Source organism: Opisthorchis viverrini (assembly GCF_000715545.1).
Source record: "Opisthorchis viverrini unplaced genomic scaffold opera_v5_289, whole genome shotgun sequence".
Taxonomy (NCBI): domain Eukaryota; kingdom Metazoa; phylum Platyhelminthes; class Trematoda; order Opisthorchiida; family Opisthorchiidae; genus Opisthorchis; species Opisthorchis viverrini.
The window spans coordinates 1,892-13,002 of record NW_008751948.1 but is presented as its reverse complement, the minus strand read 5'-3'; the positions used below and the strand labels follow the sequence as shown (position 1 = coordinate 13,002).

At 42.8% G+C, this 11,111-nt stretch overlaps 1 protein-coding gene across 1 annotated transcript; it reads left to right on the top strand.

Moving 5' to 3' along the window:
* Nucleotides 1–7,045, top strand: T265_14906 (hypothetical protein; the record flags this gene model as incomplete). The annotated part of the gene is made up of 2 exons (XM_009175750.1): nt 1–109; nt 6,915–7,045. Coding segments are annotated over 2 exons (240 nt in total), but the record flags the coding sequence as incomplete, so codon positions are not given.
* Nucleotides 7,046–11,111: the final 4,066 nt, after the last annotated feature.

Genomic DNA, 11,111 nt, shown 5'->3' with positions numbered 1-11,111 from the left:
ATGGAGTATCGTCCTCTGACGGAAGCCATCACATTGGTTGAGGACGATTTAGCCCCCGACCACGCAGGTCAACCATCCGGGCCAGGGTTGACTGCTGGCCCAACACCAGGTGGGTTTTCGACGTAGTATACCTTGATAAAATGCGGTTAGCTGGCCTAGCGTCCTATGTACTCTCCAGGCTTGTGAGCACGTGGTTGAGACACAAACCTCGTTTCGGTCCACTACAGAGTTTCTGATTAATGGAAACCTCTGGAAAATATCTACTTTTTCTGCCGTCTTGATAATTCGGACCATGTGATGAGATGTGTGCCGGTTGTGTTTCAGACATGGACGACAAATACTGACGTGTTAACAAAATACACCAGGTATCATACGGCTTGATATTATTGAAAATTGCACGGTGTGAATTCGGGTCAGCAGGGAGCATTCTCAGCCCACATTTCCGATGTCATCTAATCTGGGATAAATATATAATGAGTATTTTTGTACGTCATACACTCAAACGAGCTGAACAGATTGATCAAACGCTCAAGCCGGTGGTCTGCAACGACAGTTTCATGAAAGATGGCCTGATCCTCTTGCTACCCGTCAAAGTGAGTGTACAGTTTTTGCCTAATAGTCAACCCTCGGACGACAAGAACCATATAATTCAGGCGGTTTGCGTCGCACATTACATCTAGGTTTGAGTCGCTTAATTTCATCGAAACGCCGCTGTTTTGCGTCTGAAAAATTACATGGATGTAACTGCCTAATTCAGATTACATCGTCTAATACACGGCCATTTATCGGAGTTTTCCAAGAAGCGAACTGATGATAACGGTAAACTGCCTTCAGTTCTTAGTGGAAGCCATAAGGGACCAGAAGTTTGTGACGTGTTCCAAGCGCTCAAAGTGGAAACGCAAGCACGTATAGACTGTCTTATTTGAGCGTAAGTGTAAACCAAGTAAGTAAACCAATTTTCGTAAGCTGCTCCAATTGACAATGATCATCTTATGGTTTCAGAAGCAATTGAGATTTCATTAAGACAGATTTTTTTAATTGCACGTTATAATCCGGACGGTTGTAGATTCCCAGTCATTGCCCAGGTAACAATCTACTTGTTTGAGTTGAAACATCCGCTTGAAAACAAGAAATATATAGGTGCCAACTGGTGGAAGATTCTGCATCCGCAGTTCCCTCCAATTATCACTTTCCTGAAGACATTTGCCACTTAATGATGAGTATTGCACGTGAGTACGCCTTGAAACTTTTTAGATCGGAGGGAATACTTTTATTTCCAGAATCGTGGTCCTACGATATTTTCCAACTGCATGGTCTTCTCTTACTTGGAATTGCGCCATAATGTTTCGCAAAAGTATGCGTATAACCGTTTCATCTACTGCTTGTTCAAGAGGTGTCCTAGGCGCGTCTATCCATGAACCGAAATTCTGAAGATCCTCGAACTTGAACCAAGTCTGCAATCTGACAACTGTGGATGACACCACACTGAATAAGAAGATTGATGCGGTCGGATGTTCAGAGTAACATTTCTGCGCGTTGCTTAGGATGAACGGGTGGATAAATCTTTAGAAATATTTTACTCCTAGCAGCTTGGAAAAACATTTTACGCGCGGGAATGCACTCTTTTGGACATTTTGGCGCCTAAGTTGGAGCTGAGTGAGCATGAAGTGACTCTCCATTTCGCTGTTGGGCAGTTGGGCATTTGGCAGCCAAATTACGGGATTTTCCTGAAAAAACAAAACAACAGTCTAAATTTTACTAATATTTTGACGGCGTTCTTAAAATAACGGCTTAACGTTGACCTGGTTACCGATCGTTCACAAACTAGGACGTGATAGAAATGAGGCTGTTAGCAGTCCACCTCCGAAAGAAGAGGCCATGATCACACCATTTTGACCGTTAGAAAAACTGATGCTGCAAGTGACAACACGACGTTGGCTATCAGGGGAAATCAGTCAAACTGCAGCGGGGGACACAATTCACCGTTGGCTGGGGCGCAATTCATGTTGTAAAGACCGCATGCGTGAAGCTTCTGAAGCTTAGACCAGCCTTCGAACTCAAATTGGGCAAGTAGGGGCAAAGTGCGCAAGGAGAAATTTTGTTGAGTCTAGGAGACCACATGAGAATCGGCGTCACCAAATGTAATTTGTTTGGGCAATGAAGGTTTGTTCACATTTTAGCAGCCTAGTTAGCGCAAAATTGCCCAGGAGTGTCTGGTGGGGATGGATGAACAAGAGACTTTGAGGTAACGCCAAATCGTTGATGGTTGATTTTAACAGTTAAACTGTGTGAATAATGCTGTACAACATGCCATTTTGCGGGATTGTAAACGCTTTGCATATAGGAAATTTGGGAATTATTTTGCACGTTTCCTTTTGACATTAAAATCTTCCCCACCAATTAAGCCTTCGACTGACTCACTCTTGTTGAACCGCCTTCCAGTGACCGTATTATTCAACTGCGCTATTCTTCAATCCCACGTATCTAACGCTAGCCAAAGGGCTTGGGTTGCGATTAGCTTAGTGACAACAGCTTTCATAAAAACCAAGATATGCTCCTCCGGATGGAAGCATCCGAATTAGAACGAAAGTGTGTCTATTATTTTTGGTATATTGTCGAGGTGAATAACGTCCGCGCGCATATTGGAAAGTGCTTTCTGGTGTCGGTCGGCGTCGTTCGTTCATTTCAATTACGCATCCTTTATGGCGCCTCATCAACACTGTTTCGTATGTCGCGTCCATCTGGAGGGACTTAGATGATTTGAAATCACACACTCCACATGAGTAGGCCCTCTCCTGCGTGTGGATTCCAGTGTGTTTATCTAACGAAACACCCGAGCTGAAACCTCTTCCGCAACGTTGAGCTATATGACTTTTTCGCCGCAAAATTTTGGCGTACTCAATTAATCCAGCGCGTTCACTGGACACCAGCTGATCCCAGTGTTGCTGTATCATGTGAAATTTCTGCCTTCGCGTGACCCGAACTAAGGTGGACAGATATCACATTCATATGACTACCGGTTCCAATGCCTTTCAAGGTGCGGACAAGAATACCTGGGAACTTGAAAGCTTCTTGAACACTTCAGACGCTGATGGGAAGCCGTGGGTTTTTAGGCATCGGTTTGTACCCCAATTGCACAAACTTTCCAGTATATGATTGATTTTAGATGTTGTGGAAGTAAAATCGGCTACTGCATCCTCTATAGTTCCCTGTTTGTTAGCAGCTAATGAAAAACATGGGTTGTTACAAAGTGTGGATAAACCGAAAGAAATTTACCACATCTATCACGAGTCTCAAACACTGACACAAATGGACGTGCACAGCTGGAGGAACAGCCGGTTCCTTGTCTTTGATAATAGTCCACCTCTTACCACCCGTGTTTTGCAGCAATTAATTTGCCGTCAGTGATGCACATTAAATTAGTTTGAAAACAATACTTAACCCACCGTTTGTTTCATCCATTTATTTGACCAGCCGTGTTCTATAGAACTCAAACGTCTGCTTGGTGAGGTGTATCAGCCCAGGTCAAGATTAGGCTCCTGAGATCCGGACTTGAAAAATGATATTCATATTCGTTATTATGTAGCACGTCTTTTTTTCAGAAGACAGAAACCGCTTTGAAAATCACCTTCAAACTGTGAACCAGTGGTTATGAAATTTTGGCGTGCGGACAAGATTTCATGATTTCGTAAAAAATAATTTACTCACTCATAAGCGTGGAAAAGGATGAAACCTGTGTTCTCAAATTCACGCATCCTTGTGCCTTGCCGGCCTGGTGACTGGAGTTATCAAGAATCACAAGCGACTGGATCAAAACCCAAGTCTTACAATCGGGAACTAAATTCATCGGCAAATTCTAGTATTAGCATACATGGTTATTACATGTCCTATAGCATAAAACTGACCGAAATCCGTCAGCAACCAGAAAATTCCAATCGTTTGAGTAGACGACGTATAATAATTTATTTGCGCTATCTAGTCCTCACAAACTGTGATGGCTCGACTAGCCTACTTGGGTGGACCAGGTGATGCCCCTCGGTTACCAATGCTCAATTGGACGTTAATTTCGACTATTCGTAAAACGTAAGCTATGGCTACACCAGCATTCGCGAAACTGAAATTCGCAACAGATTTTAGGAAAATTGGGAACTTACTGATAGGTGCATACACATGGGTGAGATTTTCGAGTGCGCCTAGTGAAGAGGAAAAACGGTGTAAAGGTTAAAATGGTCAAACATGATTCACTAATACAAACATCTCTGCGGGTTTGTCTGAAAACTGTTAATGGTACCGTATCACCATAAACTAATCACGCATAAATGCTTCAAGGAAAGTATTCTGAATGACCTTTTGGGACGACCACATGGTCAAATTACACTTATCTCCGCAGCCCGATTGGACAATGACAAGACCCATGAATAAAGGAACCATACACACTCTCATTTTAATATGCTTGTCGAAGGCTCGTCTGGTAATTTACACGATAAACTAGCTCACACAACGTTAATTCAATGCTACCCAATCATTTTGAGCTCCTGCTCTGTCCAATCATATCGATCCAGATGTGAAGGCGGTGAACAGGAATGGTTAAGGCCTTGGCAAGAACAGATAGTTTATCAAACCAATATCACACACCTTTTAAACATTACCTGGGGAGAGGCGAACACAAGCTTGAGAAACAAAAGTTAGAGTGGCTTCTCGTGTTACACAGAACGATACGAGCGGGAAATGTAATTCGCAATCCGCAAATTTCTGAGCAGTTTTATCTGACTGCATTCAAACTATCGTAATGCTTTTCGCTCTAAACGTATGGTCAAGTTACAACCATCACTAGGCTGCCGTGTTAACTCCCCACATTATGTCAGATATGCCTAGCGCAGAATACAAAAAAGCGGCAGCCTGAATAGTGTATGTTAGCTGTACGATTACGTAAAACTTTCAGCCGAAAATGTGGGCATCAGTTTGTTGTTCTCCGTGTTCGTTAAGTTAAGTGGAATACGGCATTTATGTCTTAAAATCACACATCACAACTCCTATTTTCCTTTATAAATTTCTTATCTCCCTCATATAAAATGGAAACATTAAAGCTTATCCGTTTTGATGTTAATGTGAGAATATTTAGAAATTTTAAGATAAGTTTGTTCATATCACCGAACGCACTTTCTCCTGGAAATCCGGATGGCCCCAAATTACTGTATTATTTCTTCCCCAATACTCACCCGCTGTGTATACCTCACTACACTCAAGTGATTCGCCAGCTTTTTGCGATAAGCGGCTGATTGCCGGCGTCATTACGTCTCTCTCACTATCGCTGATTATCGAATAATGGAATCCACTATCAAGGTCATTTTTCCAGGTTCCGACAGACTCAGATGTGAGTTTCACTGACACCGTGAAACTTATATATGTTGATGGTGATGAAGGAGGCAGTTTCGAAGTTTTTGTGCAGTTGCTGAAGCAATTATCTGAGTACAAGTTTCGTGCGATTGGTTCCAATGTTGCGTGGCTTTGCACAACTTGATTTTTTCTTACTTTTGCGTCGGAACAAGATACATTATACATATGTTGAAAAATCCACGTAATGTAATTTTGCCACCGAGCTATTTCGTTAGATGTCTTAACGAGTAACAAAAATCCTTCGAGTTTAAGTTATTGCTTAAAAATTAGTGTTAACTTTGGATACTTCGAGTTTCACTCACTATGCACTGTTACGTATTTCTGCTTCATGGGTCTGCCCAAAGCCTGGGTAGCTCAAATTTCGGTGTGAAAATGAACCGGATTCCTACAATGTCCACATCGTATGTTCATGCTCCATGCCACTGCAAAACGTCTATGTAATTTCAAAGTGGAGGTATTTGAAAGATTGTGCTCAGTGAGTTGCACTCCACAAAGGGTCTCCTCTCTGCCTCCCCTACTGTAATCCATGATGAACAAATCGGGATCAAAGTGGTCAAATAAAAGTAGCATGTGCAGTTGGTTGTAGTCTCATTCGACTCACATTTGGTCCATTAGCAAAGCGGACAGGAGTTTGGATTTTTCCCGACCAAACCAGCTGAAGCGGCCAAAATTGGACTCATCAACCTGCTCTATCCAGATGTTATCTATCCTAGTATAGCGAGGATTACCACCCGGTATTATTTTCGGGATTCCTAAAAATTAGACTTACGAATATATATTCCGAATCAATACAACTGCAATCCCGCTAACAGCTTACTCACTGTAGTAATTGGTGCCTGTGACTGCGAAATTCATAGAGGCAATTGTATTTACCTAGGCGGTTAATCAAAGATTTCCATTCCTTCTCGCGATGTCCATTTTGGTTACATTACTCCTGAACGCTGTTTCCATCGTTTATGTTGCGAAAAATGTGCTTTCCGTTGCTGGACCCCTTACTATAAGGAATATCGTGCTAGTGTTTATGCTAGACATTCTACGCTGTCCTGCTCACTATTCAGTGTGATATTACTATGACAGTAAATTAGACTGTCGTAGCCTTCAAACTATATGACTCTTCATTGAACCCACCGAGCGTGCACCCTTCAATTTTGCTCTATCTTTAAAGTCCGGATGATAAATGTTGCCGACTTTCACTGAACGCTGCTCAGTTGAGTTGGAAAAATATTTTTCCCACAGTTATGATTCCAAAGCCATATATATGACCACTGCCTCACTCTACTCCCACTTTCGTCGTGTGTCTGCATATTCACAATTTGCCATTGCAACCTCATTTCATTGGTATCAGTCACATGGCGAGGACAAATCAGCAAATGCTCTACTACAACCGACTGATAGGGCTCCAAATTTCAGAGTAACATGCAATGCTCTGGAGTAAACTTTGCGTCTCTTGATCCGATCAATGAACTCGTTGCTATCCTCTTCCCCTGTGAAAATGTTCATTGTCACGTCAGCTTCAGGAATGAACACGTTTGGGATAGTGGGTGAAGCACATATTGCTGCTGCACTGTCGGCAGAAGCTAGTACATCACCTCCCGGATATCATTCTCGTCTGCGTTGTCCTGCGCGCGATTCCTGTCATGCCTTGAGCTGGTGTGTCCGCCATTATCACGCCTTCTGTTTCGGACTTCCAGGACCCTTCAAAAATACGACTGGCGAAATACAAACAGAAGAATATCTCGCTTTCGCCTTTGTTTCTGCATCCTAGGGACTAGTCTGCACAAATTTCGGTGTACCCTTGAGGAGGTATCCTGGAGGATCCTTCAGGCAATCATTTAGCCATTTGTTTATTAATCAGCGACCCATCAGCAAAAGCTGGTGGCTCAGCCAAACGAGTTTCGACTACGACTGTGCATAAAAGGTCAATTTTTTTATTTGGCCTGGTATTTTGAGAGTTTGATCAACTGTTCAAATGCCAATTGGATTTTTCAGATTGCATAGTCTTGGCACGCATTTAGCTTCACCTACAGCTGACAAATATACAATAATCAATTTCGGGGATTGGTTGCTCCAATTCGAGTCAGAATAACGCAATCTCCCGAAAAAATCAGTCACATGGATGGTAGACCCGAAGGGTTTCAACCATATTTGGAATAAATTTTCAGCCGGTTGTATATAACTGGTGCACCTCTTTCCTGCGCCAGGAAGATGCCAGTGATGACCGGCACGGACGCTTCCTACGGATAGAAGTAGGTTTGAGTAGTGCAACTCACCGGTAATTCCGTATGTGTGAAGATTACTAAGAGAGCCACGATTGTCAACGCCTAACAGCTAACGATCCACAGTGTTTGCAGTGTCGGATGTGAACTTCCGCGAGTGAACGCAAAAAAGTAATAACATTAAGAGATTGGACTAACTGTCACTCTGGAAAATTGCGTTCTGGCCGTTCCATGAACCGCTTCATCTAAATGTGAGGTATTCGTGTGAGTTAAATATTCCGTCTTCCTTTATCTACATCCTGGAAATTTTCTATTTATCTACTTCTCAGTTCGTACTCGGAATCTGGACAATCGTGAAGCACCCTTGACGTCGTCGATCAGCAATTTCAGGGACCGGCTCACTTTATTTCTGTATATAAGTTCGTTGCTGTTGTTGTTGTTGTTATTGTTGTTGTTGTTGTTGAAATTCGATTGATTGCCGCGTGGAACCCTCAAAAGCAGTCTCTCAGTGGTCTCGTGGGTTTGAATTTTCCAAGCATTACAGGAAGTTGATTAGGAAACGTGCAGCCGTGCGGGTTTCAGCCGAAGGAATATTCGTTGGGATTAGGTAAACAATTAGTCAACGTTCCTGTATCCTTCAACCTACAACCTGTTTGAACGCTCTGCAATGCATAATTAGTGAAGCTCTTCATTTTCCTTGCGATCCGGTGGCCACTGGTCAAATGCCTTTCCACCGCAGCTTGATTTGGTTCTCAATATAGCAGTCTGGTCAGCTATCTTCGCAGTGCGCCTACAACGGCAGAGAGCATTTGGAACAGTATATTTAATAAAGAGTGGTAAATGATGTCACCTGCGAAATATCCCCATAGCAATGTTCTTGTTTTACAAGATATGCTGAATTTGTACTAATCCAGGGAATATCTATCATATTCCCACATTCTCAACGCAATCTAAATAGCCTACCCTAATGAACGAACGTAATGTTGTCGCATGCGGTCATCAGTCGTAACCGTGTTATTTATAGTTTCCGCGCCAATGTCCTTAAATGGTTGCTGAGATGCCGAGTTGTCTGCTGACAGGATTCGGGTGACTTGCATCTTTAGCCAGGCTGCTTAATGGCTCAGATATTTTATCAAACACCTCTTCTCATCAAGTTAACGTCCTTAGAATTTGATGGATACCTTAGGCTTGTATGACATTTGTTGGCGATGATATTGATGCTTGGCCCAACTGTTGCGCAAGAGAGTCGGTATCGAGTACACTCAAGACGCGACACTACCCGCAGCACTTTGGCCACTGTGAGGTGCGTGAATGCGGACAATGAATTTGCGTGCTTGGACAAATGTTGGAAGCACCAGTGGATTCAAAACCCTTGGGGTATTTTTGCTTATATCGTTTCAGTTGAAGGGTCAGGGAATCAGTGTATCGAGTTGTAGAAGAGTGGGCGGGAAACAGCGAAGTACTCAGCGTAACCCCGACAAATGGTCGCTTTGTCTAAGTTGCTCGTTAACAGCAGTGCAGTAGACAAAGCGCTTGCTGTGTTCAGCGAGCTTTTTCTTTGCGTCACGTTCAGTGGCAGAGCCGGATCAATCTAGCTGTAATGGACAAACATTTGGATTACGCAATAGTGAATGCGCAATATTGACAGAATATTGTAGGATGGTGCACTTCAACATGGGAAATTTCGCCAACTCTTTCAGTCTGCTTAAGAACTTGCCCACATGGCTTTCTCCAAAAATGAAACTCGGTCCAATGTTGCCACTCCTAAGTAGGATCACTTCACTTAATACCAGTCATCTTTATGCGCGGCCGATCAGTTTCTTTCACTAGTCAGATTTTCACCAGCCTCACCCAGCCTTCCGGAATATATTGAGATTAACAAGCACCACTAGCCTTTAACACTCTTTCGTTATGTCGATCTTCTGCTTACAGTATTTTTATCAGAAAAAATTAAATTTTAAAGTTACTTTTTGTTGACATTCGGGCTTTACTGCAAGCTCTCAAGGGACTGAAAGGAGGCAGCAGCCTAATTAAGGTAAGAGGAGCGTGTAGTGCTCATCACCACGGCTAGAGCGCTTTGCCCGTATGTGATGAATTACTTGCAACCAGAGAAAACTGCGCGGACGATATGTTACATTCATTTGCGTCATGTTTCTCATTTTGTTTGTATGGTTACACTGGTGGTTTAGAATGCACCAGTAGTCAAAGTTCTGCTGCGGTACACTATTTGTCTCAAGAAATGTCACTGAAGTAGAGAATGATCGTTTTTCTTGTTGATTAGTTGATGTGTTGCTAGAAACCAGCCAAGACCAATCCTACATTCATGCGCGCTTTACGACCCGGGTAGTTCCTTATCGTGAATGATCCCTCATCATGGTTAGATGCAGCCAATTAGGGGACGAACGTGCAATGAAAATTTTGAGCGGGAATTGTGGACACTCTCAGAAATGGTCCTTGCCGTTAACCATTTGATGGTGGGGGATATCAAGGCTTTTACAGAGTACTATGTAGACGTTGCGTAGGTTGCTGGATTTGGGACAGGTCATGGTGGCCTAATTAACTGGCGGAGTATTTAAGTGAAGGAAGTGAGTTACATAATATATTTCAAGCTTTGCCAACTAAAGAAGCGATACGGAACCATGGAAGATCACCCTATGGAAATTAGTCCTGCATCTGATATCGGACAATTATGGTATGGTAACACGGGCTGCGTTCCGGCGACAGCCAGTGGACAGGCAAACATTGTACTAACTACAAAACAACTCTCTAGCCGAGCTGAGGAATCAGTCGTACCAACTCAACGGACGTTGACAATAGGCAAAATGTTCGTATCGTGACCAACCAAGGGGAATTATTCTAGTTTGTAGGGATTTATGTATGCAGGCATGAATCGTTCAGCATTCGGGCCCTTCCTGTGTGTTACAATTATAGGGCGGATACCACCGTTCTAGTATTTGTACATCCTTAATCTGTGTGAGACTGCTAGAAACTTTGGACCGATTTAGAACTACTAACCTACCGTTGAGTACGCGTAAAACAACTTTGTTTTTGACAATGCGCTACTCTACGTTGCACTTGGTGTAGCTGGTTTCATCCCGTTCTCGCTGGAAACCTTGTAGGTTAAACGGTGCAAAACGTTTGATTGCTATCTCTTGTTTAATAACAATATAACGTGCATATATGTTGTGCTGATAACAGGCAAGCTGAAACACCAGCTGTCTAGCCTCCTCAAAATTTTAGAGACGGCTTGCCACCCACTGTTACATGAACAGAGTACACAGATTGATGAAGGTGATTTGCGTATTCCAAACTGATAACGTTTTTTATTTCGCAGCCGCGCCATCTTTAAAGGTAAAACAATAATACCGTTAACCAATACGAGCAGAGTGCACTTAGTGCACATTAGTTGCCGCAAAATTAAAGGGACTGGAACAGCTTTTTGGATCTCAACGACCACGCTTTTGAATAATGAATTTTGCCAAACTCAACACATTGAGT